The sequence below is a fragment of the Medicago sativa genome, chromosome 1 (assembly GCF_051527215.1).
Source record: "Medicago sativa cultivar Bolivia chromosome 1, Bolivia_mono, whole genome shotgun sequence".
Classification (NCBI taxonomy): domain Eukaryota; kingdom Viridiplantae; phylum Streptophyta; class Magnoliopsida; order Fabales; family Fabaceae; genus Medicago; species Medicago sativa.
Genome location: NC_140749.1, coordinates 89,774,884 through 89,798,165, shown reverse-complemented (window position 1 = coordinate 89,798,165; position 23,282 = coordinate 89,774,884). Strand labels below are relative to the sequence as shown.

At 31.0% G+C, this 23,282-nt stretch overlaps 2 protein-coding genes and 3 long non-coding RNA genes across 7 annotated transcripts; 4 read left to right on the top strand and 1 right to left on the bottom strand.

Moving 5' to 3' along the window:
- The first annotated feature begins 3,265 nt into the window (after positions 1-3,265).
- On the top strand, positions 3,266-3,665 carry LOC146958939 (uncharacterized). The gene is made up of 2 exons (XR_015022101.1): positions 3,266-3,318; positions 3,394-3,665. It is a non-coding gene; the product is annotated as an uncharacterized LOC146958939 (long non-coding RNA).
- Positions 3,666-7,512: 3,847 nt separating this feature from the next.
- On the top strand, positions 7,513-11,036 carry LOC146958938 (uncharacterized). 2 transcript variants are annotated; one of them, XR_015024759.1, is made up of 2 exons: positions 7,513-8,975; positions 10,394-11,036. It is a non-coding gene; the product is annotated as an uncharacterized LOC146958938 (long non-coding RNA). The 2 variants fall into 2 exon arrangements; XR_015024760.1 differs by having other exon boundaries at positions 10,383-11,036.
- A 1,486-nt stretch (positions 11,037-12,522) lies between these two features.
- LOC146958937 (putative RNA-binding protein C1827.05c) lies at positions 12,523-15,794 on the top strand. 2 transcript variants are annotated; one of them, XM_085740441.1, is made up of 9 exons: positions 12,523-12,714; positions 12,800-12,914; positions 13,032-13,087; positions 13,583-13,630; positions 13,724-13,821; positions 14,831-14,900; positions 14,995-15,105; positions 15,197-15,248; positions 15,604-15,794. In XM_085740441.1, exons 1-8 carry the CDS (start codon positions 12,619-12,621, stop codon positions 15,242-15,244), a joined length of 642 nt encoding a protein of 213 aa, XP_085596567.1. In that variant the 5' UTR covers positions 12,523-12,618; the 3' UTR covers positions 15,245-15,248; positions 15,604-15,794. The 2 variants fall into 2 exon arrangements, with proteins under 2 accessions (XP_085596567.1, XP_085596568.1); XM_085740442.1 differs by having other exon boundaries at positions 15,361-15,794.
- Positions 15,795-18,317: 2,523 nt separating this feature from the next.
- Positions 18,318-19,374, bottom strand: LOC146958936 (uncharacterized). Its single transcript, XM_085740440.1, has one exon. The coding sequence runs from the start codon at positions 19,005-19,007 to the stop codon at positions 18,426-18,428; it is 582 nt and encodes a 193-aa protein (XP_085596566.1). The 5' UTR covers positions 19,008-19,374; the 3' UTR covers positions 18,318-18,425.
- A 2,175-nt stretch (positions 19,375-21,549) lies between these two features.
- LOC146958935 (uncharacterized) lies at positions 21,550-23,188 on the top strand. Its single transcript, XR_015024758.1, has 3 exons — positions 21,550-21,836; positions 22,035-22,173; positions 22,858-23,188. It is a non-coding gene; the product is annotated as an uncharacterized LOC146958935 (long non-coding RNA).
- The last annotated feature ends 94 nt before the right edge of the window (positions 23,189-23,282 follow it).

Below are 23,282 nucleotides of genomic sequence, written 5' to 3'. Positions count from 1 at the left end.
GAGCCAGCGGTAGTTAACTACCTCTGGAGGAGCCAGCGGCAGTTAACTGCCGGCGCATATGTCAGCGGTAGTTAACTACCACTTGGGTAATTTGGTCATTTACTTGTGTCAATAGGAATTTTTCTATGTCAAAAAAGCAATTTTCATAGTAATATCCGAAGCGTATTTTTTTGATTTGGATTGTAGAATTCGATTGTGATAAAATGGGAAATCCGTAGGATTCATAATATATAGGGGGTGTGGAGTAAGAATTTCAAAGAACAAGTTATCGACGAGTAGACAATATTGTGGCCCAAGTTGAGGAATTGGGCTATGCATGACTATCTTCAATATTTTATTTCCATCCTTAAAAATGTTGAAAGTTGCTTTTCCCACCCTAACGAGTTCTTGCGTGTCCTATAACTTTTCGGATTGCATATTCTAAAAGGTGTAACTTTCAAAAACCCTCCATAAACCTGTTTATTTTTTGGATTTTAGCATCTGAAAAAAAAAGACACGCGATAAGCTTGGAGGGTGGGAAAAGAAACTCCGAATTTTTTCTGGGTGTTTGTTAACCTTGTCATATTGTTTTTGCCTTTTGCTATAATAACTACTGCTAGTATTAGTTAAAACAACAGATATTTTTATGGATTACTAAGCAGCCTACAAAATCATTTTTAGAAAAGATTAAACGATTTTTCATATCAAAATCAGGGTGAAGATGTATCGAATATTATAAAATGTTAGTATTATTTTGGATATATTACATACTCTGTAAAATTCATTTTATTTCAATCATTTTTTTTATGACAAAGTTTGGAGTGTAGACAATTTATATAACACCACAATTATATTTTACATTAATATATAGCATCCTTTTGATATCATAAATAATTTGAGTAAATAGTCAATTACCCCCCCTGAAATTGTAACTTTCGTCAAAACCCCCCAGGAATTTTGCAAAACGTCAAAAACCCCCCTGAAATTGTCTAGCGTCTGTCAATTACCCCCCTCCGTTAATTTCCTCCGTCCAACATGCTGATGTGGCCGTTAACTGCCACATGGTCAGAAAAGTCATGCCACGTCATAGGGGGTAATTGACTAAGTTTTTTTTATTTTTTTGAAAAAAATCTGATTTTTTTTTTCTTTTCATAATTAATTTTTGAAAAGAAAAAATAATTAACTTTCTGTCAAAAACCCCTGTAGTTTATCAGTAACGATCAAAAGCCCCCCTGTAGTTTATCAATAATGGTCAAAAGCCCCCTATAGTTTTTCAGCAATTAACTTATCATCAAATTGACACATGAAATTTACCAGTGCATTGGAATATTTAATTAACTTTTATGATTGAGAACAAGAATTAGGAACAAAACAAAAAAGCAAGGTGGACTATATACTTACAAAAGAGACAAAGAACGAGAAAATATGAAGTAAAAATCTTAAGGGCAATAGACATGTTATTGAACTCCAGTAATTGAAAGATGGAAAGGGTAACGACAAAATAGAAAATAGAAAAGGTAAGCTAAATGAATATTGATATTTTCGTAGAGTTTTAGGCAACCCTGTTCAAAAATGAAATTGGAAGGTTGAGATGGTCATCATCCAATAATAATTATTCTGAAGAAGAGCAAATAATAACATGGGAGGAAATTAACGGAGGAGGGTAATTGACAGACGCTAGACAATTTCAGGGGGGCTTTTGACGTTTTGCAAAATTCAGGGGGGTTTTTGACGAAAGTTACAATTTCAGGGGGTAATTGACTATTTACTCTAAATAATTTTATATTAGCTTATAACTTCAGCAAAACTCAAATACACCATAGCATTACAAAGCAACGATTGCAACAATATACCACTGCCTAAAAGTTAAATACCCTTGCCACTCTGATATTGTGTCTTTGGAATAAGTGAAGACACACCAATAGTCAACCGATATTAGTGCTCTTATATACAACGATCAAATATACTATGAAGTCATCACAAATTCAGAAGAGTCAGAGAAGTTATCACAAATTAAGAAGAAGAGTTAGATCTTGATTTTTGCATAATATATCAGAAAAATGAGATCAAAATAGATGTTGCACTTACACTTATGCACTCATAATCATTCATGACATTTAAAAATAAATAATGTAGGTCTCATCCTGCGCTAATGGATGGTGAGATTGATTGCGAATTAGTCAATCCTCAAGTTAGATACCGAGTTTTTAAAAATAGAGTATAAGTCTCGTGTTTTTTTTTTTTTTTACAATAGAGGCTCTCATATACTCAATTGCTTTTTTTTTTTGAGGGAATATACTCAATTGCTATAATCCCATATTACTTAAATATAAAATAATGGATTAATTGATTTATTTAGGACAATAAAGAATAGATTAAAACAATGAATCAACAACTTAGCAATATATTTCATAATAAATGAATGTGACTTAAGATATACAGTATACTGGTTGATGGTAATATGTGAGAGTGTGATATGTTTCAGATCAACTTTTGAAACAAATGTATCTTTTGAATTCTTAGTGCTCAAGCTGTTTCAGATCCATTTCCAATTCTTAGACACTCTCTCCTCTCCTAAAAATAATGCTACTGATATTTTTATTCATACTATATATGTTTTTTACAAGATTATGTCAATGGAGGTATAATGCAGATTGAAGTTTTATTTTTCTGGTGGTGATGCAATTTGAAATTAAAAGAAAGAACAATTGTTACAGGAGTCCATCATGGGATAACTTTATTTTATAGTTTCATTTTCCTAATTGAAGGGTTAGTAACACCTTCTTAATGTGCTCTATCAGCATGTTTTTACCTTTAGTTTGTTACTTGTTTAAGAATTAAAACATATTGCCGATGTGATGGTGTTACCTTTAGAATATTTGATTTTAGGTGTCCAATGGATATGGATGAAGAATAAAACTGAGTAGCTGATAGTGTCTAACTTTAAATGTATGGATGAAGAATATACTCATACTACAAAATAAAAGTAATTGGGGCTTAAGTAATTGGGGCTTACAGAAGATAATAGTTACTAGGTAATTGAGTAGCTGAGTAGCTGATAGGTAATTTTAATGCTCATACTACAAAAGATAGTAATTGGATGAAGAATATACTCATACTACAAAATAAAAGTAATTGGGGCTTATAGAAGATAATAGTTACTAGGTAATTGAGTAGCTGAGTAGCTGAGTAGCTGATAGGTAATTTTAATGCTCATACTACAAAAGATAGTAATTGGATGAAGAATATACTCATACTACAAAATAAAAGTAACTGAGTAGCTGATAGGTAATTTTAATGCTATTTTACTCACTGAATTGGAGTCTGATGATGATGAAGGTATATTCTCTTTAAAGTTTGTATTAAATTTGTGAAGTTAAATGTTTATATTCTAACTTTTATTTTTCAACATAGGTGAACCGCCGATAAGTGACGTTAGTTCGGTTGCAATCTCCCGTCTTGAAGATGATGATCTTTAGTTAACTTGTTCAATTGGAACTTTTGTTGGTGTGACTTTTGATGATTTGGAATCCTTTATTGTTCTATTGGTTTCGAGTTGTAATAATATTTAGAAAGAACTAGATGTTATGAGAGGTTTTGTTGGTTTTGAATTTGGATTGGATATGAGTTGTAATAATATTTAGACAGAATTGATGTTCTAAGCTTGTTAGAAGCTTTAGTTTTAATTATCTTGTTAGAGGTTTTTGTAATGATTTTATAGGCTTTTTTGCCACTGAAACAGGTTTCGTACTTGGTTTGCCACTGAAACAGATTTGGGTTTGCCACTGAAATTTGAAAATAGGCTCACTGCAATTAATTTGGGTTCTGCATTAATTTCTTGAAGTTTAGTGAAAGATTAATTTACTTATGCCAAAAAAAAGAAATTTTTTTATTTGTGCCCTACTTTTTGCCAAAAAATCCAAAACTACCCTACTTTTTCAGAAAATTGCAGAAATACCCTACTTTTTCTGACTTTCTGGTACCACTCCACTTGGAGTTGCAGGGTACCCTAAAAAGTGACAAATTTTTTGTCCTTATTGTACCCCTCTACTCCAAGTTGAGGGGTATTTTCCTATTTTTTTTTCGAATTTTTTTACTACCACTCAACCTGGACTTGCGTTGTATATATGGCCTTTTTTTTTAAAAAATTTAAATACCCCTCTACTTGGAGTAGAGTGGTATAATAAGGACAAAAAACTTTTGAAACATAGTTTTACGTTAAAGCATGCATAAAAAGAAAATACTTCATCCGTCCCATATTAGATGACCTAGTTGACTCTGACACACGTACCAATGCATATATTTTATCTTTGATATCTTCAATTCTCTGCTAAAAAAAATTATGAAAATTTAATATTTTAAAAATATTCATCGAGACGAATCCATCAATATCTTACATAATATTATTTATCTTTGTGAATTAGTAGAAAAATATGGTCAAAGTGTGTTAAGTCAATATTGTTTTTTGTCAAATAGGTCATCTATTGAGGGACGGAGGGAGTAATAATTATTATAAATGTTAAAAAAAACTAATTAAAATTATATAACAAATAAAATACCATAAAATCTACAATTATTATAAAACATGTATTATTTCATCTACTATAAATACTTCCTTTCATTTTTCAATTTATCACACCATTTCAACTTATATTAATAATGTTAAATTTAGGCATTAATAAAAAAGTAATTATAATAATAATCATAATATTTATAAAATAAATAACATACGAAATACAATAAATATGAAATAAAGATTAGATTTCTACTGATGTCTAATATTAATGCAATCTTTGCAGGAATGACCAGGCATCCTACAAACGCCGCATCTTCTCTCAGTTTCCACATCGTCCATCTCGGTCCTAATGCGAGTAATTGGTGGACGACCTTTCTTTGCCCTACGCATGGATTCGTCTCGATGAATATTTTTAAAATATTAAATTTTTCATAATTTTTTTTAGCAGAGAATTGAAGATATCAAAGATAAAATATATGCATTGGTACGTGTGTCGGAGTCAACTAGGTCATCTAATATGGGACGGAGGGAGTATTTTCTTTTTATGCATGCTTTAACGTAAAACTATGCTTCAAAAGTTTTTTGTCCTTATTATACCACTCTACTCCAAGTAGAGTGGTATTTAAATTTTTTTTAAAAAAGGCCATATATACAACGCAAGTCCAGGTAGAGTGGTAGTAAAAAAATTCGAAAAAAAAATAGGAAAGTACCCCTCAACTCCAAGTAGAGGGGTACAATAAGGACAAAAATTTTGTCACTTTTTAGGGTACCCCGCAACTCGAAGTGGAGTGGTACCAGAAAGTTAGAAAAAGTAGGGTATTTCTGCAATTTTTCGAAAAAGTAGGGTAGTTTTGGATTTTTTGGCAAAAAGTAGGGCACAAATAAAAAAATTTCCCAAAAAAAATAACAACACGCAATTCGAAATACTATACCTGTGTCATTGTAAACTCTGATCAGCGTACCTCGTTTGCAGATGAATGAATGCCATAAAAATAGTAATCGAGGGAGATGAAAGAAAAAGCAATTGGATGAAGAGGGAGGAGAGGAACATAGATAGGTGATGAAAAGACAAGTCGTGTGCACGAAAATGATTCCCTTGAATTCTTAAATCAATCATAAGTACAGATCACCATAATACTGAGTGAGTGACACTGCCTCACCCTCACAAGTCATCTACAACATCAATTGCTACAAATAACACCAACATGGTAAAAATGTACTTGTTTTTTTTTCCTTTACCAAAAGCGTGTTAATTCATCAAGTAAACTATGTCTCAGCTCCCAAACTGAATGCAATTGCCAGGTGATGGAACTTGACTAAGTTCGGTTTACAAATTACTTGAAAGGAATTGTAACCATAGCATTAAGGATCACAAGTAAGTAACTAAGTATAAGGTTGGGAAGGAACTAGCTACCTTTTTTCTCAAGAAATTACAATAACAATATTGTTTTTTTTAATAATTACTACTCCGATCATTATTATAAACAAATAACAATTTTTTAAGTTTATTAAGTAACTTTTGTATTTGGTTTATATTATTGACCACTAGCGAAACGTACCCGTCTTTTCGCTCTTTTTATATGTTAAAGTTTGAAAACTATTAATGGTATTTTTTTATGAAATTTTGATTAATACTAAAAATGTAAATGTTTGTTTATAACAAACCAAACTAATCATGGTTGTCTTGTTTAAGAGTATAATTGGATGATGAAAAAGTAAGTATAAATATACCCATCTAGTTTGTTACATTTTTTAAATGATGAAGGAAAAAAAACAAAAAAATATATATTACATTTGTTTTAATATTTAAATTTATTCTTATCTATTTGTTACATATGTTATTTGTATTTAAAATTGAAGGTATTTTTAGAAAGAAAAAAATTGAGGGTATTTTTGGAAAGAAAAAATTCAACCCAAAAATACTAAAAGGGATAGTTTTATATATATATATATATATATATATATATATATATATATACACACGTTAATTACTCAATGATCCTAAAAAAATAATATTTTTTTACTTATAACAGTGAAAGGAGAAAATATTTGTTTGGATGGAAGATTTTAGAAGGAAGAGAAGAGCACCATCACCATAAGTATGGACGACTTCCTAGATCAAACACGTCAATTTTTTGTGTTATGTATATCATCCAACTCATTGATGTCTCTTTATAGTTTTTCTTAGGTATTCATTTGTCCCTTTATAGTCTAGAAGTCTTATTTCAACGTATGTGACTAAATCACATAAGTTTGCTTTCATCATATTTTCTACAATAGATGTTACCCCAATTTTTTATTTGATTTGGTCATTCTTATAATCCAATCTTGTCTAGTTTTTATCATACATTCAAAAGAGTATTCTCATATCAACTACACACTTAATTTTATTCTCGTCTAATGTTAAATTTTTATTGCTAACGCAATGTCTCATGCAACATCGTAAGTATGACAATTGACTATAAAGAATTTTCTCTTCAATTTGAATGCTATTTTTGCATCACATAAAACAAGTAAGATCCACCTCCAATCACCCATTTTGAATTGGAAGATTACAAATACATCAATTTCTTTATACTTTTGTATAATAATGAATTGAAATATTTAAATTGTATGACTTCTATGATATGATATTTAAATTCTGTGCAAGAAATGTTTCATATTTTGCTAAATTTTTGTTTCATATGCTTCTATTATAACCAGCCATCTAATTTCTTTCTCAACTCTCTAAACATGACTATATAATATTTGGATTAAAAAGTTGTTTTTGTTTTTCTTATGTTTTAAATTGGGTCTTGTAGTTTTACCTCATCATGAACTAAAATAGTCTCCATTTTATTATTCAATTATTCAATACTGTACAACCATATACGACCTAGGACTTCATCTTAAATCTTAAATCTATACATATTTCTAGTATGTAGTATACTGATATTTACCAAAGCAGCCAGCTAGTACGAGTTAAACGACGGTGGAAATCATGGTCCGGGGTTCGAACCTCGGATACTACCAAAAAAACAACAGTGGAAATCAAGTACAACAGTTGAACAGAAATTGTAGGGTCTGAGAGAGAAGTGAGAACCAAGCAACAACTGGGATACGAAATAGTATATTTCTGGAATTAATAGCTAGGTATAGAGTTAAGCAAATACAATGCAAGTGAGACAGCTGGGCTAGCTTGACCCTATTATATTGGCATTGCTGCACAGATAATGCTAAGCATCTTCGCTGTTTGATTAGATTGCACTACCTAGCTACTGCGCGCAATAAGACTTGTCTTCTTGTCATTGAAATGAAATTGAAAAGGCATCACTCAAATAAATTAATTTCAACACCATTATCATTCCATACCTGCTCCAAAATCTCTATCTCACTCTGCATTTAGATTTCCATGTTTGCAAATTATTATTGTACTATACTATTATTATCACATAACATACTCTCACTATTATATTATTTAACAACCCCAAACCATTACTTCTCTCATCTCTCACAACATACCCTTGCCCTAGCTAAACAAAGAGGGTTTCTTTCTAACCACAGATATTTTATTCATTGATATGTAACAACGTTAAACAGCTTCTATAACCAACAAGGGGCAAAAGATGTTCTCTGCTTAGTTCAATTCTCATAGCTTCTTGGAATGGACAGTGGTGTAATTATGGAGGGAAGGAAGGAGGATCGAAGGGGCTCACTTCAGTCCAGTCCGAGACGGTAGAAGATGGCTGAGACTCAGCTGCTGACTCGTTGGTTCAATAGCTCACAACATGTATAGTGTCAACGTGTGTGCTTCTGATCCAACGATGCGGGAGCTGCATTCCAGTCGTCACTGTCATGTCTTGGACTGAAGGGGCCTCTTCATCGCCTCCAGCAACTATATCTTCATAATTATTACCTTCTAATTCTAATATTAGTATGTTTTTAAATAGTTTATTCTTTATGTGATATTTCTTATCATTGTTTAATTTGCAGCGTGTGATATATCATGAAGCGTCACTTTGTGTATGATCTTTTAGAACATGTACACTAATTCCCAAGTGTAAGTGCTTCTCTTCACTAAATTGCACTATCAATGTTGTATATGAAATTAAAGAAAACCTTCAGTTTGTATTAAAAAAAAAAATAATTTTTCTAGATTACTACTATCGCCTAAATTTATCTTACTTTTTACATGATGTACAACATATTTATAATCTTTATTTTCTGGTATATACTCATTCTTGGCAGGAAAAATTCCATTTTGATAAGAAGATGAAGAAGAGTAAGAGGAAGAGAGAAGAGACTAACTAGTGTTTGGGGATGAATGAGCAGTTGAAAATGAGAACGAGTTTGAGAAAGATTGTATTTATGAAGAGAGAAAAAGTTGTGGCTAATGCATTATTTTCTTTCCAACCAAGCTTAAACACAACCCTATGAACCTCCCTATACCCTTATCATTGTCAATATCCAAAGAATCAGAACAGCCCTTTAAAACAAAAGGGTACGTATGATCATCAATTTTAATTTTTAACACCGAAAGTCCGAAACAAAGTAACAAAACATGGTGTTATAGGTACTAAAGCCATCATGGTATAGATATGAATTCACATTCAAAAAGATTGTATAGACTATTAGACATTGCTCTTATTATAGATCATACTTGTAAATTAATAATTACAATTTTTTTTGAAATAATAATGATAACAATTTTATTTCTATTGATATTTTTTTTAACCAAATTGATAATTTTTTTTTAAAAGCAACATTTCTATTGAATTATTATTATCAATTAGTTAACTTTCTATAAAAAATATGGAATTATGATGCGCAAATATTAATAAGTTAGTAACAAATTGCATTTTTTTTCTCTCAAAAAAAAAAAAAACAAATTGCATTTTTATTTTCCTATATCAGTATCAAAATTATTGCATTTTTATTTTCCTATATTATCATGTGCCATTAATCATTTTTATATCTTACAATAAATGAAATAATGTGATTTTTTTTCCAATTTATTTATGATAGCTTGCATATAATTTTGACATATTGAGATTATCTTTTTTTTGGTTACACTACTTCAAAAAAAAAAAATCTTTTTTTTGGTTACACATACTGAGGTTATCTAATCATTTGTATTATTAAAAAAATATTATCCAACTTTTTAATTGAAATCATTTACTCTCAAAACATTACCTTATATTTCGGAAGAAGTAAGCTTTTCATTGAAATTGAAATCTAAAAGGGTTAATTAAGGAAACGCTCCTTATAAATATTAACAATTTTATTTTTGATCCCTACAAAATAAAATCACATTTTTTAATCTATGTATCATTTTTCTTTAACTTTTTATACAAAATAAAATCATATTTTTTAATCTATGTATCATTTTTCTTTAACTTTTTATGGATCAAAAGCATTGACAAGTTTTTTTTTGTAAGGACTAAATACGTTAATGACAAGTTTTCTAGGAACTATAAATATTGATGGAAAAGTTTACGGTTACTAAAAAGTGCGATTGATTAAAAACAAAATTATGATATTTTAAGGGATCTTTTATTTAATTAACCTTAAAAAATACAAACATGAATTATAGGAAAAATCTTTTATTTAAAACTTCAAAAACAATCTATAGATAAACTATATAAAAAAAATAGACACAAGATTATATAATACAGTTAACAAATAGAAGACTAAATATTCAAATAGCTGCAATGTTGTAGTAGTTTATATTAGATATAGAATTAAAAAAATAAGACAGTTTGTCAATCGATTAAGATTCATAAATAAGACTAATAATAATTTATATTAAAAATATGATGATAATTTAGATTTTGAGAAAATGTATTGGTTTATATTATAATCAAAATTAGATAAATATTTTTAGGCAATAATAATTGGAGGTTTGAAGTTTGAACGCAGGAACTGACGATAAATGGATATGGAAACACGACGCAGCTATTGGTTTCTCGGTAAAATCTGCATATTCAATGCTGCAAAATCAGTGTTCACATAATTTGGTGTCGACGTGGTTGTGGAGAGTCTAGAAACTGTTGTGGAATTGTTCAGTTCCATCAAAATTTATGTTGAGGAGGCTTGCAACCATTTATTGTTCTAATGTCCATTTGCGATACTTTGGTTCACGATATATAGCATAGCTCTTGCCTTTAATGTCGAGGTGTAAATTCGACACATCATATGGCTATATCAGTAACTTGGGTTCTTTGGACAACAAGAGATAAGATGATCTTCGAAGGGAAGGGTGCCAACATTAGTGAGGTCATCACAAATATTAGGTTCCTATTTGGGGTTGGTTTATTTGGACGGAAGGAAGCATACCAGGATGCACATTTTCATATTGGTGTGGTCACCTTTTAGTGACATGTATATGAGTTTTGAGTAAATTTAGTGTATCTTAATTGTGTTGTATCTTGATGGGGAAGGTGTTGCTTTAACAATTTTGCTTAAAAAAAGAAGATAAAATATCTGAAGGACAATGAATATATAGTCTTGGTGGGTCAAGTAATGTTTTTTCTTTCTTTTCAAAGAAATAAATGTTTACTAAGATGTATATCATATTTTACCATAATAATGCAATTACTAGACTTTCGACCCGTGCGTCGCACGAGTTTTCTCGACTATAATAGAGATCAATAAATAATCTTTAACCTGTAAGATCATTAATATGGTAGAAAATATTTTCTTCAACAAAAAAAAGGCAGCGGATAGGAATGAAATTGGTGTGCAATGCATTTTTTTAGATGAAATTTGTTAGGTTAAATAACTGCAAACCTAATAACGCAAAAGGGCGGTAAAAAATTAGGTTAAGTTGTTGCAGACGTAACAAAATTAATAAATAAGGATCTCAAAAAAAAAAGCATGAAATTAAAAAAAATCCAAAAAAAAGTGTAAAATTCTTGAAAAAAAAAAGTATAAAATAGAAAGATCATACATGATCATTGATATGGTAGAAAATATTTTCTTCAACAAAAAAAAAGGCAAGCGGATAGGAATGAAATTGGTGTGCAGTGCATTTTTTTAGATGGAATTTATTAGGTTAAATAATTGCAAACCTAGTAAAGCAAATGAGCGGGAAAAAATTAGGTTAAGTTGCTGCAGACGTAACAAAATTAATAAATAAGGATATAAGAATTATTATTATTGTAGATTTTGATTTCTTTTTAATATTCTTATGTTTTAACAATTTTTTTTTGAAAGAAAGAATGTTTTAACATTTTATAACAACTAATTTGTGATACATATTGGATAATATATGGAGCTATGAAACCCAGTTATTCTCAAATTGAAGATTACATTCATATTGATACAATCACACACATTAAATACCGATACTTCGCATATACTCACGAATATATATCATAGAAGGATCATAGTTATATTTTTTTTTAATAAAATATTGTATACATATTATATACTACAAAGACACTCGTGCATGTGTTCGTGTGTCTAGAATGCACGCTTAGGATACTACCAAAAAAAAAAAAAGAATGCACGCTTAGGATACTTGTAAGAAATAAATGGAGATGTACACAAATAATGATAATAATTAGACATAATATATTGAATCAATCTGTATTTGACAAGACTTGTTTTGAGTTCTTTTATGGTGGCATAATCCCATTGTTGGTCTAAGTTTTGCTACATAGTTTGTGTGATTTTTCAGCTGGTCTCTTATTTTTTGTAACTTTTTTCATGGACAATTTTTGAATCCTTTCCTCCTCGTATTTTTTGTGTTGGTTATGATTTCATTTTCGGCTTTTAATATATTTCATTTTTAATATAATTTTTTGTCGGAATAAATTTATAGCTGTTTCATGAATTTTTTTCATCCTGAAAGGATAAATGTTAAGGATAAAAGTTTCATATGCTTTATAAAAGTCTAGGGTGTAGACCATGGAGGTGTTAATATTAGTTACAACATGTGTATGGGTCGAATCGGTTCGGCCCAGTTAATTAACGGGTTTCGCAAAGGAGCGGGTCAGCCCGGTTTATTATATCAAAAATCTCGTAAATTAGGGTTTAGGATTTCTGAGCTCACACAACTAAGCTCCAAGCTATACATCCAATTGGGTGATTGGTGTGAAAATTGAATCCTGTTGATACAATTTTAGGGTTTTGATACGAAAATGGGGACGAAGGCAAAGAAAGCTATGAAGAAGAAGAGTTTGAAAAGGGTCAATGCTATTAACAATAAACCATCTGAGCATGCTGCTGATTTTTTGGTATGTTATTGTTCATAACACTTTTTCTCTCAATTTTTTGTTGTTGATGGTGTTTTTGATTATTTGTTGCTTGATTTTGGTGTAGCCGTTGGAAGGTGGTCCTGGTCGCAAACTTCCTGAACTTAAACCATTGGAGAATTCTTCCCCTGTTTTGTATATTGGTCGGATTCCACATGGCTTCTATGAGAAGGAGATGGAAGGTATTTTCTTATACTTTTAGATTATTTTTTTTTTTATCTTTATGTTTTCTTAATTTCTAGATTGTTATTTAATTTAACTCAGAGAATATGTGTTTATGAATTAATTTGTTTTTGCAGCTTATTTTGGACAATTTGGAACCATCAAGAGATTGAGAATTTCCAGAAACAAAAAGGTTAAGCTCCTACACTTCTTTTCGTTGTATGCTTAGACTTGTATCAACATGATGATGATGATTTATGACTTTGCTTTTACTATATTGAATTACTCTCTCATCCATGAGAACTATAATTTTGATGATAATTTTTCTAGAATGTTTCACTCTAATGTATATTTGTTACCTTTTAATTTTAATTAATATTTTTTATGCACATTGCAAATTCTTCAAATTTGTTGTTATGTAGTTCTCATGATACATAGTTCTTCGCCTTTAGCACCTGTTTCCTCAGAGGTAAAGCCTTTGTGTATCAGGAATTCTATCCTTTTTATTTGGTTGGTTCTTGACTGTTATCTTTGATTTTTGACACCTGTGCCTTCGAGTTACTTGTTTTAGTAGAATACTCGATTTCAACAATGTTTAGTTAGTTAACTACCTTCCATCTTCATTGATATATATTGCTCCTTTTTTGATTAATATTGATAGCACATTTTTTTTTTTAATGTTTAACAGACCGGAAAATCAAGACATTTTGGGTTCATAGAATTTGAATCTCCCGAGGTAAAATTTGTTTTTCTGATTATTGTGTTGTGATTTTGATTTTTGGTGTATAAACTCTTGTTTGTGCTGATATTTTTTGGTTTTGTTTTGTAGGTGGCAAAAATTGTTGCCGATACTATGCACAATTATTTGCTTTTTGAACACCTACTACAGGTTTTTGTGGTACCTTCAGAACATGTTCATCCTAGAATGTAAGTTACTAATTAACTTGTTAATTCGTTATCCATATGTATTTTTGTTTAAGGCTTCGTAATTTGTTTGTTATATTCTCTTTTCTAGTTTTTTTTTTTTTTTCTCTTATGTTGGAAGAGAGAGTTTATTATGAGAAAACAAGAAATTTTAAGAGGATCAACAATCCTTGGGTGGGGGGATTTTCTAGAATCATAGGAAAGGTAAATCAGCTCACAAACTTACCTATCCCTCAAAATATCAGATTAACATGATTATGGCTATGGTTCCACAGCGTGATGATACTGTCAAAGTTGTAGGATTGTGGGGCCTTCTAGGTTGGTTATGCTTTCATCCATCATGTTTATTTTGATCTCTTCCCCAAAATAAATTAGAGGCTTATGAAATAGATGAGGACACCATACCCAAATAGTAGTTAGGGAAACTATCATATCGCGCAATGTTCAGAAGGAAATGTCTAGCACTGCCTTTTAACCAAATACCCCACATGCCTGAAAAAGAGCAAAGCTCTCGAGCATTTTCCAACCTAGTGTTAAAATATAAGATGTAAGCTGACATATCTGGTAAGTCAGTTTGTTTGAAATCATGAAGGAAAATAGGGAAAGTGCAAGAGAAATTCCAATATAACACTATTTGTATTTGAATTAGCTGACTGAAAGCTGATACAGAAGCAACCGTTTGTTTAGAGATAAAAGGAACAGTGATTCGCTTTTGTGCACACCTGAAACTGTTTAATTATGTCAACGAAATAATCCTAGCCAGTTGAAGCACTTAAAGAAATCAGAAGTCGGTTTTCTTAAGGCCTAAGGCTATATAATGATGTACTGTACAGAAAACAATTATAAACCAACATATCAGTCATTTGAAAACAATAGAAGCATGTAGCAGAATTATTTTTAATTTTTTTGGAACTAATGGTATACTAAATGCCATGCCTGAGGTTAAATAATTTGTTTATTTTCTTAACATAATCAAGAAGAATAAATTAAAAGGTGGGATTTTTCTTTGTAGATGGAAAGGATTCAATTACCGCTACAAGCCCTTGGACACTATCCAAATTGAACGAGAGCGACATGACAAGGTATCTAGTGTGATGAGGAAGTATATCATTTGTATTTTGTTAGTCTGGTATTCTGTATAAAAAGAAAATGTACTAATTATTGTTATTATTTCAGGAAAGAACATTGGAAGAGCACAAAAAGTTGGTTGATAGAGTTATGAAACGTGACAAAAAGCGACGTAAAAAGATAGAGGCTGCTGGCATTGATTATGAGTGTCCCGAGATTGTGAGCTTTTTTTGCCTTTCTTTGACTGATTAGTTGTTTTGATAGTCCATTTCTTGATCTTTTCTCATGCTATGTCTAATTGCTGTTGCAGGTGGGTAACCTCCAGTCTGCTCCAAAGAAGATAAAGTTCGAAGACTGAGTAGGTAACATGCTTCTTCTTTAAAAGTTTGGTCATTCACCTCAACATGTTTCTTGATCTTCATTTTAGATGACCTAATAATGTTGAAATTGTGTGTCTATTGCTCGTGTCTAAAGGTTTTTAGGAGTGAACTCTTTCCAAAATTAATGGATATCTAGAGAGAGATATCAATATAAAATGTTGGAGTGGAATGTTAATGGGAGGATCCATTTTCCTATGGCATATGTTGTGATAGATGTTTCTCTTGATGTATTTTTGCTGTTCAACTTTCAACAGAACAGATGATTTTGCTGAATATCCTGAATTTTGTGTACACATGTAACTGATTTGGTTTTATTACCTTTTTTTTTTCTCCCTAGATGAAGGCGGATGGTCTACCTTGTCATGAGGGGTTGCAAGAAACAATGTTTTTTAGAATTTTAAAAGTTAGTAATGAACTATCCTCAATGTAGGTGCAAGAGCCTCGAGTTTTGTGACTTTCTGAACATTATATTATGAAAATATTTGTAGAAGCGTTATCCATTCCATATGTTAATCAGTTTTTGTGTCAGTTAAACACCTTAATTATGACAAGTTGGAAATATTGAATCCCCTTCATATCTGCATAAAATGTAGGTTGTTAGTAAGTACAAGATGGCCAGTTTATTGGAATTCAATACTGAAGTTCGATAATTGTCGACACTTTGTTGATAGTAAAAATTATATATCTCAAAGTATGGCTCGTTTAATGGATTGATTTATTATGTACTAGAAGTAAAAACTTGCAAAGTATAGTTAACAAATCTGTTTAAATTATCTTGTGCTCGGGTTAAGCTGTTAAGTTGATGAATGGAGAATGGTCCCGTACCTATAGTGTTTGCTGAAATTATCTTGTGCCATCTATATGTCATGTTGTGCTCATGTCAGTATGTATCTATTCTAGAGATAGAGACGAGGTTTAAATTATGGACAAACTCGCATGAAATACAGGAGTTTAGCGCACAACATTGTGAAATTCTTGAAATTCTTTCAAAAGTGTAACATGCACACTATTTTTCCACATCAATTTAATGGACTTTTTTTTGACAATTTTTTTTATGGACTTTTCTCTAAGCAAAGTAACACCGCCTTTTTGGGAATAGGATTCTTTGCTGTTACAGCAAGGTGTTGTAACCAATATCAGCCGTCCGATCAAAATTTTATGGCTGAAATCTTTTTAATTAAAAGCCACTGTTTTCAATCTTAACCGTTTGATCACAGATGAATGGCCGAGATTTAGAGCCAAATCTGCCTTTTTGCAGTGTATATAGTGAATAGAATAAAGTTGGGGAATTAGTCACTTTAGTCCCTGAATGGGGAACGATTCGTCAATTTAGTCCCTGAATGCAGATAATATGCAAAACAGTCCCTGCATGGTCAATTTCAGGGACTAAAGTGACTAACGAAGTCTACATTCAGGGACTAAATTGACTAACGGAGTCTGCATTCAGGGACTAAATTGACTAACAAAGTCTACATTCAGGGACTATTTTGCAATTTATCTTCATTCAGGGACTAAATTGACGAATCGTTCCCCATTCAGGGACTAAAGTGACTAATTCCCCAATAAAGTTTCTCAAGGCGGTGTTATTCCTATTCCTTATAGAGAAATGCTATTTGAACAATGTGACAACTTTCTCACTTATATTCACATTGTTTTTACTTTTTCTCTCTATTGTTTTAGATTTTGTGCCAATATTTACTTTTTGTGTGTGTGTGTATGTTTTGGCTGTTCCATAAGTTATCCAAAAGACCAAAACAATGGTTGTTCAAATAATATTTCTCTTTTATACATCTTAATAATACACCTATACACGTCTCAAAACTGCTAAGTAGAGATGTCGACGCATCGAAACTATCCCCAATTTCCAGCATCTGCCACATGAATTTCGCCTTGTTGTCATCTAATCTAATGTTTACAGTGATAAAAATTGTGATTTTGTTATTCTCACACTATACTAGTTATAATTAGATTATTTTCTTCTTTACTACACACAACAGTTTTTCATTATGATTAGATAATGATACACCTATACACGTCTCAAAACTGCAAAGTAGAGATGTCGACACATCGAAACCATCCCCAATTTCCAGCATCTACCATATGAATTTCGTCTTGTTGTCATCTAATCTAATGTTTACAATGATAAAAATTGTGATTTTGTTATTCTCACACTCTACTAGTTATAATTAGATTATTTTCTTTTTTACTACACAAACCAGTTTTTCATTATGATTAGATTTTTGGATTTTTTTTTCCTCATTCTATTTGGTGATCTTAAAAAATTATTTAAAATTAATGTTTGATTGAGATATGTTAATATCAACATATCGTGCAATGTAAAAAATTAATTAATTTCATTTTAATCTCATTGTTACTTTTTTTTGTTGTTGTAAATCAGTTAGATTAGGGTCAGACAACTATGAGCTCATAATTGGTCAGCTAGGTGATGGCTTGGGGCAGATGATTTAAGTTAAATTACAAATATTCTAATCAAATTTGAATATGTGACAACATATTGAATTTCTATCTGGTTCAAATGATTAATCTCTACGGTTGTATGTAGCGAATATCTAATTCACATACAAAAAATTGAATTGAACATGTGTTCTCGCAATGCTTACCGGTTATAGACACAAACTTTGGGGAATATGTTTTAATATAAATGCATATGCCAGACCTTTGAAGACAATTAAATTGTATCTGAAGATCTAAGATGTAAATCCAACTTCTATGAAAGCTCTGGGTCTGACTTAACAATAATGATTAGAGTATTCATCTTGGTGGGGGTTTTCTCACCCACAAAGTACACGCACATCCAAATTAGGAAGGAATAAACACTCCCTTTCTTTTTCTTTATTTCGTTTTATGCAAGTAAAAGAAATATAACATTTGTAAAAGCAATAAACTATCCTGTGTGGATTGCCCCTCATCCTTGTTCAACATTTTTCAAGAAAGCTGAATTAATGTATTTTTTGAGAATTTGTCAAATAAAATGAGCACATGATGAGATTTTTCAAATATATCACAAATTAAAAGCAACAACAATTAGTATTTAGTATGTATAACTTTTGCAAAAAAGTTAGCATGTACAATATTTATTTAATCCCAAATTTTTCTTTTCTTTTTCCAAATAACAAACCATTGATTCAAAGCATTAAATTAACCACAACACAAACTAGCTAAGCAATATGAATCCCAGCTAAAACAGACTAATTGCATTAATTCCAAGAGATGAAGAAAAACAACAACAGAGAAAGTTGGGACACTAATTGCAACAAAAGCAATAACTCCAAGAGCAACACTTGGCCTAGTATTCATCAATTGGGTCTGCAAAACTCCCATTGCTTCACAAATGATTGAATCATAGTTTGTATAACAACGTTTCTCCCATTCCATCCAATCAGAAGGTGCCTCATAGTTCTTCTCAATCATGTTCATCTCATGGATCCTTTTCCTTAGGAATATCATACTCTCATCCACCAATCTGCCACCAAAATTCTGGTCTCTTTTGGAAGCCATAATTGGAGTAAAATATATTGCTTTTCTGCAATTTAAACAATTTGATTTGGTTGATGAAAATTGGTGGAATATTGGGGTTGAATTCATCAAAGAAATGGATTGCATATTGATATTGTTTGTGACTTGAAAATAGCGTGTCCAATTTTTCTTTTTTTGTCTTGTTTGGAATGTTAATTTGACTGGTATAAGGAAAGAGCAATCATGTATGATAAATATAAACATTTTGGGAAGGTTCTATTTTCTGTTATTAATTTATTAACGTTAATAATTTGGGAAAGGGGAGAAGTATTTAAGAAGGAATCTAGTTATTAAGAAAAATAAAACCTCTCTTGACACTTTTTAAGGATCACAACTTTAGAAATTTTTCTTCCATAAAGTCAAACAGTATACTCCCTCCGTCCCGTTTTATCTGAGCCAGTTTGGTTTTTCACACAGATTAAGAAAAATGTATAAATAAAGGGGAAAGTGGAATATATTGTATTGGGAATGATGAAAGTAGTATTAATTAGAGTTATATTGTATTGGGAATGATGAAAGTTGTACTGAAAATTGAAATGACTCAGTTATTTTGGGACATTTTTTTTTAGAAAATGGGTCAGATATTCCGGGACGGAGGGAGTAACATATACCCAATGCACTGAATACAATATTTTTACAAAAACTTAACATTAAATGGTCCTTAATGTAGTTTTTCCTAAAAAATAAAAAGAGCGTCAGAACCGTATTTTATTAAATGAAAGGGTTTAGGTACTTACCAATGAAGGTTGACTCGGTTGGTAAATGAGTTGACTAATTTGCAAGTTTATGTGTTCAACTTTTGTTGCCAACGTGAAAATATCTTTGGTGAATGATATTTTTTTGGTGACATGAGAAAAAGAAAAAAGTAAAAAGAAAAGGAAAAAGAAATTACGTCCTTACAAAGGACACCCAATGAGCATCAGCTAGCAAAGCTAACGATAAACTAGAAGGAGGTTCTTGAAGCACAATTAGAGGATCTACGTTAGTAGCTCCCAACTTTGCTAGCACATCTGCACAAGCATTCCCTTCGCGAAAGGTGTGATGAAGAGATATTGTCCAATCTTTCTTCATGAAATCTTTAATAATCTCTAGTTCATTAGCATAATGATGAAACTGAGTAATCTCTAATAATCTTTGGTGAATGATATGTAAATACCTTTATTAGTGAGAAGTAAGCGTTGAAGCAAAATCTCTTTAAATGTTTTAAGGATTACAAACATATTTAAAATAAATCATCTTATTATTTACTAATGATTTTTGTGAGAATTGTTTCATTAAAAAAGCTCTTAAGAACAATCCATGAATCACAACTTCTCCATATTAATTCACGCAAGAAGACAAATATATATTTTATGTCAAAAGCTTGAAATTATTAAGATTAAGATATTAATATGGTGATATTATGTCTCACCAAATTAAGGAAAATCACATGATCACTTGATTTGGACAATTAAATGGGGAAAATTGCTCTTCTCCCAACAAAAAAACACTCCTGTCTAACTGAATATAGGAGATTCAATTTCTTGATTTGGCATCAGCATTTTTGTTTTTTTTTTCTTGGTACAACTATCAAAATAGGGAAAACAAATATAGAATTTTTGTTTATTTATTAGTGGCAAATATAGAATATGACCATGTGCTATCATGTGCATAATAGTTACAAGAAAGCATTGAAATTCCGAGGCACAAAACTCCTTGGAAATCGTTCATATCTCCTCGGAATGCCAATTTTTTCCGAGGAACTCATGTCCTGGAAAAATAGTTGGTTGCAATCCTATTACCGAGGAAATTTCCGAGGAAAAATGTCATCGGAATACTGATTTGACAACTGCACCACAGATTGACACATCTGCGAAAGTTGACACTAAATTGACTAGTGTTTTCGAGGAACTTTGTCCTCGGAATGTATTTAATTTTAAAAAAAATATAATTATTTTTTTGGGTGCCAAAACTTTTGAATTTCAAATTTTTAAAAGACCGCCAATATTATTTTCAAATTTCAAAAAAGCGCCAATTTTATTTTTATTTTCAAATTTCAAACAACTCAACACTCAAACAACATAATTTTACTAATTTTTCATACTAAAAAAAATATATTTTTTCACCACTTTCACACTTGCAGGAATTTATTGTTTAGTTTTTCACAAATTTTGCAGCATCAATTACACAATACATAAAAAGAAAAACATGATTAAACACAAAAAAATTGAAGTTATTCTAGATTGAATACAATACAACACACATAATGCACAAAATTGAACATAATCGAAACAAAATCAAAGAAGTTTGTAACATCAACATAGATAATGAACAAAATCGGAACAAAATGGAAGATGTGCACTACAAGAATTCCCTCAATTACTAACCAATTCAAAATTGCATTACTGAGGGATGTAGACACTCAATAATTACTGACGGAACAAACCTTCAATAACATAAAAAAACCCTCAATAATTCAGAGACTTACATTACTAACGGATAAATCCGTCAGTAATAACGATAACGAACCTACCATGATTTACTATCGGAAATTTTCCGCCAATAATGATAATGCTAGACAGCCCACACATGCCTTTGCTTTACGGACAGATATAGTAATGTATCAAATCCGCGTATAACCGTAGATATCCGCCAGTAATAATATGAATTAAATATCCGTCAAAAATTCAACACATCCGCCGGTAAATAAAACAACAAATCCGTCAGTAGTATGCTATTTCAGCCAGTAATGTTTAACGTGAATATTGCTTTTACTTTCTCAGAGATGCATCACGCGTGTTTTCTATTCTATCCTCTGTTTGTGAGATGCAACACATCCTTTGTTTGTGAGAAGATTCAGCCAACTGAGAGAGAATCACCGGCGATTGGTTTGTATGAAGAGGAGAAGTGATTTGTGTTTATGTGACAAAGTGGAAGCTTTAGTCACAACAACAAACAAACCCAGTCGTTGATTCTCTCTCAGTTCGCTGAATCTTCAACTATGATCTTCAAACCCAGCATCTCTCTCTCAGTTCACACTCACCTTAAGCCAAGGTAAGCCAACTGATTCTCTAATTTCTCATTCATTCTCCAATTGCTTGTTTTAGGGTTTAGAATTGAGAATTGGGAATTTTTTTTAGGTTTTAGAATTGGGGAATGGGGATTAGGGATTGAGAATTGTTTTGCTACTGCCATGACTTTGTTTGTTTTGTTTCATTAATATTATCATAAGTTAAATTCATTTTGGTTCAGATGCTAAAGTTTATGCAGGGTTCTGATAGTGGATTGAAGTTGTACTAGGGTATTGCAGACAATGGATCTGTTGGGATCTCTGATGATCTTAATGTTATACAAGAGGGTTGTGCTAAATCCTTTGCGTCTTTTCCAGCAGGTACTAATTTTTTTAGCCATCATTCATACCCATTTATCTTGAAAACAAAATCCCTTCAAATTGGTCAAATTACATCGTTACCAACATGTGGTTTGTCCGAGTGGTAAGACACCGAGGGATTTAGATTGTCTGCAGTCACAAATCTCACACATTCACGCACTCAACATATTGATATTTGTTAGATCAAGATCAGTATTTAGAGTTAAAAAAATTGCTTGTTTTCTATTTCGTCTGATCTCGATCCAAGTTAACTATGTGAATGCGTGAATTTGTGACTAAAGCAAATCCAAATCAGAGACTCGGACACTTCAAACAAGTTTTCAAAAGCTTCATTCTTGGCTCTTTTATATGAAAAAAATCAATTGTAAAAGGATTAGTCTCCTTATTGTTGTTAAACAAAAGTAAATACTTGGTATCTATAACATGTTTATAAAAACATTATGTTTTAATTTAGGCTAGTATTCCAATTGATTTTATTTTTAAAATAATAATTAAAGCACAACCCTCTAATACATTCAAGGGAAAGTAATAAAAATAGTTTTGATATTGATATGATTAGTGTTTAGTATGCAGTAGATCTTGAAAATTTCTAGTTAAATTCTTGTGCAGCAACTATGGTTTACTAATGTAGATTTACCCTGCGCAACAACTATGGTTTACTAACGTAAGATTTACTTTGTGCAGCAACCACGGTTACATGAATAGTTGGTTCCTAGAGGATTGTTTTAAGAGGTAATTGTGTTAGCTGTGTGGAGTTTTTACGGGAGCTCCTGGCTGTGTTCTTAGCTTTTTGTTTGGTCTTGGGCGTTACGCGTATGGGCGGCGCTTTTGTATTGTTCTTGCTGCTAGCTTTTGCACGTCTTGTGCAAGCTTGGTATCTAATAAATTTGTTGATTTACACAAATAGTTTATTTTATTAGTTTTCTGGATTGTATGAATATTATTGAAATATTTATGATTTTGTACGAAAACTCCATAAATTTTATGAAATTATGATGATATATCGTTTAATTAATTTGTGTCTTTTTAAATTTTATTTCCTTAATTTATTTGTGTTATTTAATTTATTTCTTTAATTAAAATAAAAAGTGGGAATGGATAAAAAAAAG

Excerpts from the sequence above, each read along its gene's own strand:
- LOC146958937 (XM_085740441.1), top strand. The coding sequence starts at position 12,619 with ATGGGGACGAAGGCAAAGAAAGCTATGAAGAAGAAGAGTTTGAAAAGG. Across the intron at positions 12,915-13,031 it reads CTATGAGAAGGAGATGGAAG|CTTATTTTGGACAATTTGGA; the intron begins GTATTTTCTTAT and ends TTGTTTTTGCAG. Across the intron at positions 13,088-13,582 it reads GAATTTCCAGAAACAAAAAG|ACCGGAAAATCAAGACATTT; the intron begins GTTAAGCTCCTA and ends AATGTTTAACAG.
- LOC146958936 (XM_085740440.1), bottom strand. The coding sequence starts at position 19,007 with ATGTTTATATTTATCATACATGATTGCTCTTTCCTTATACCAGTCAAA.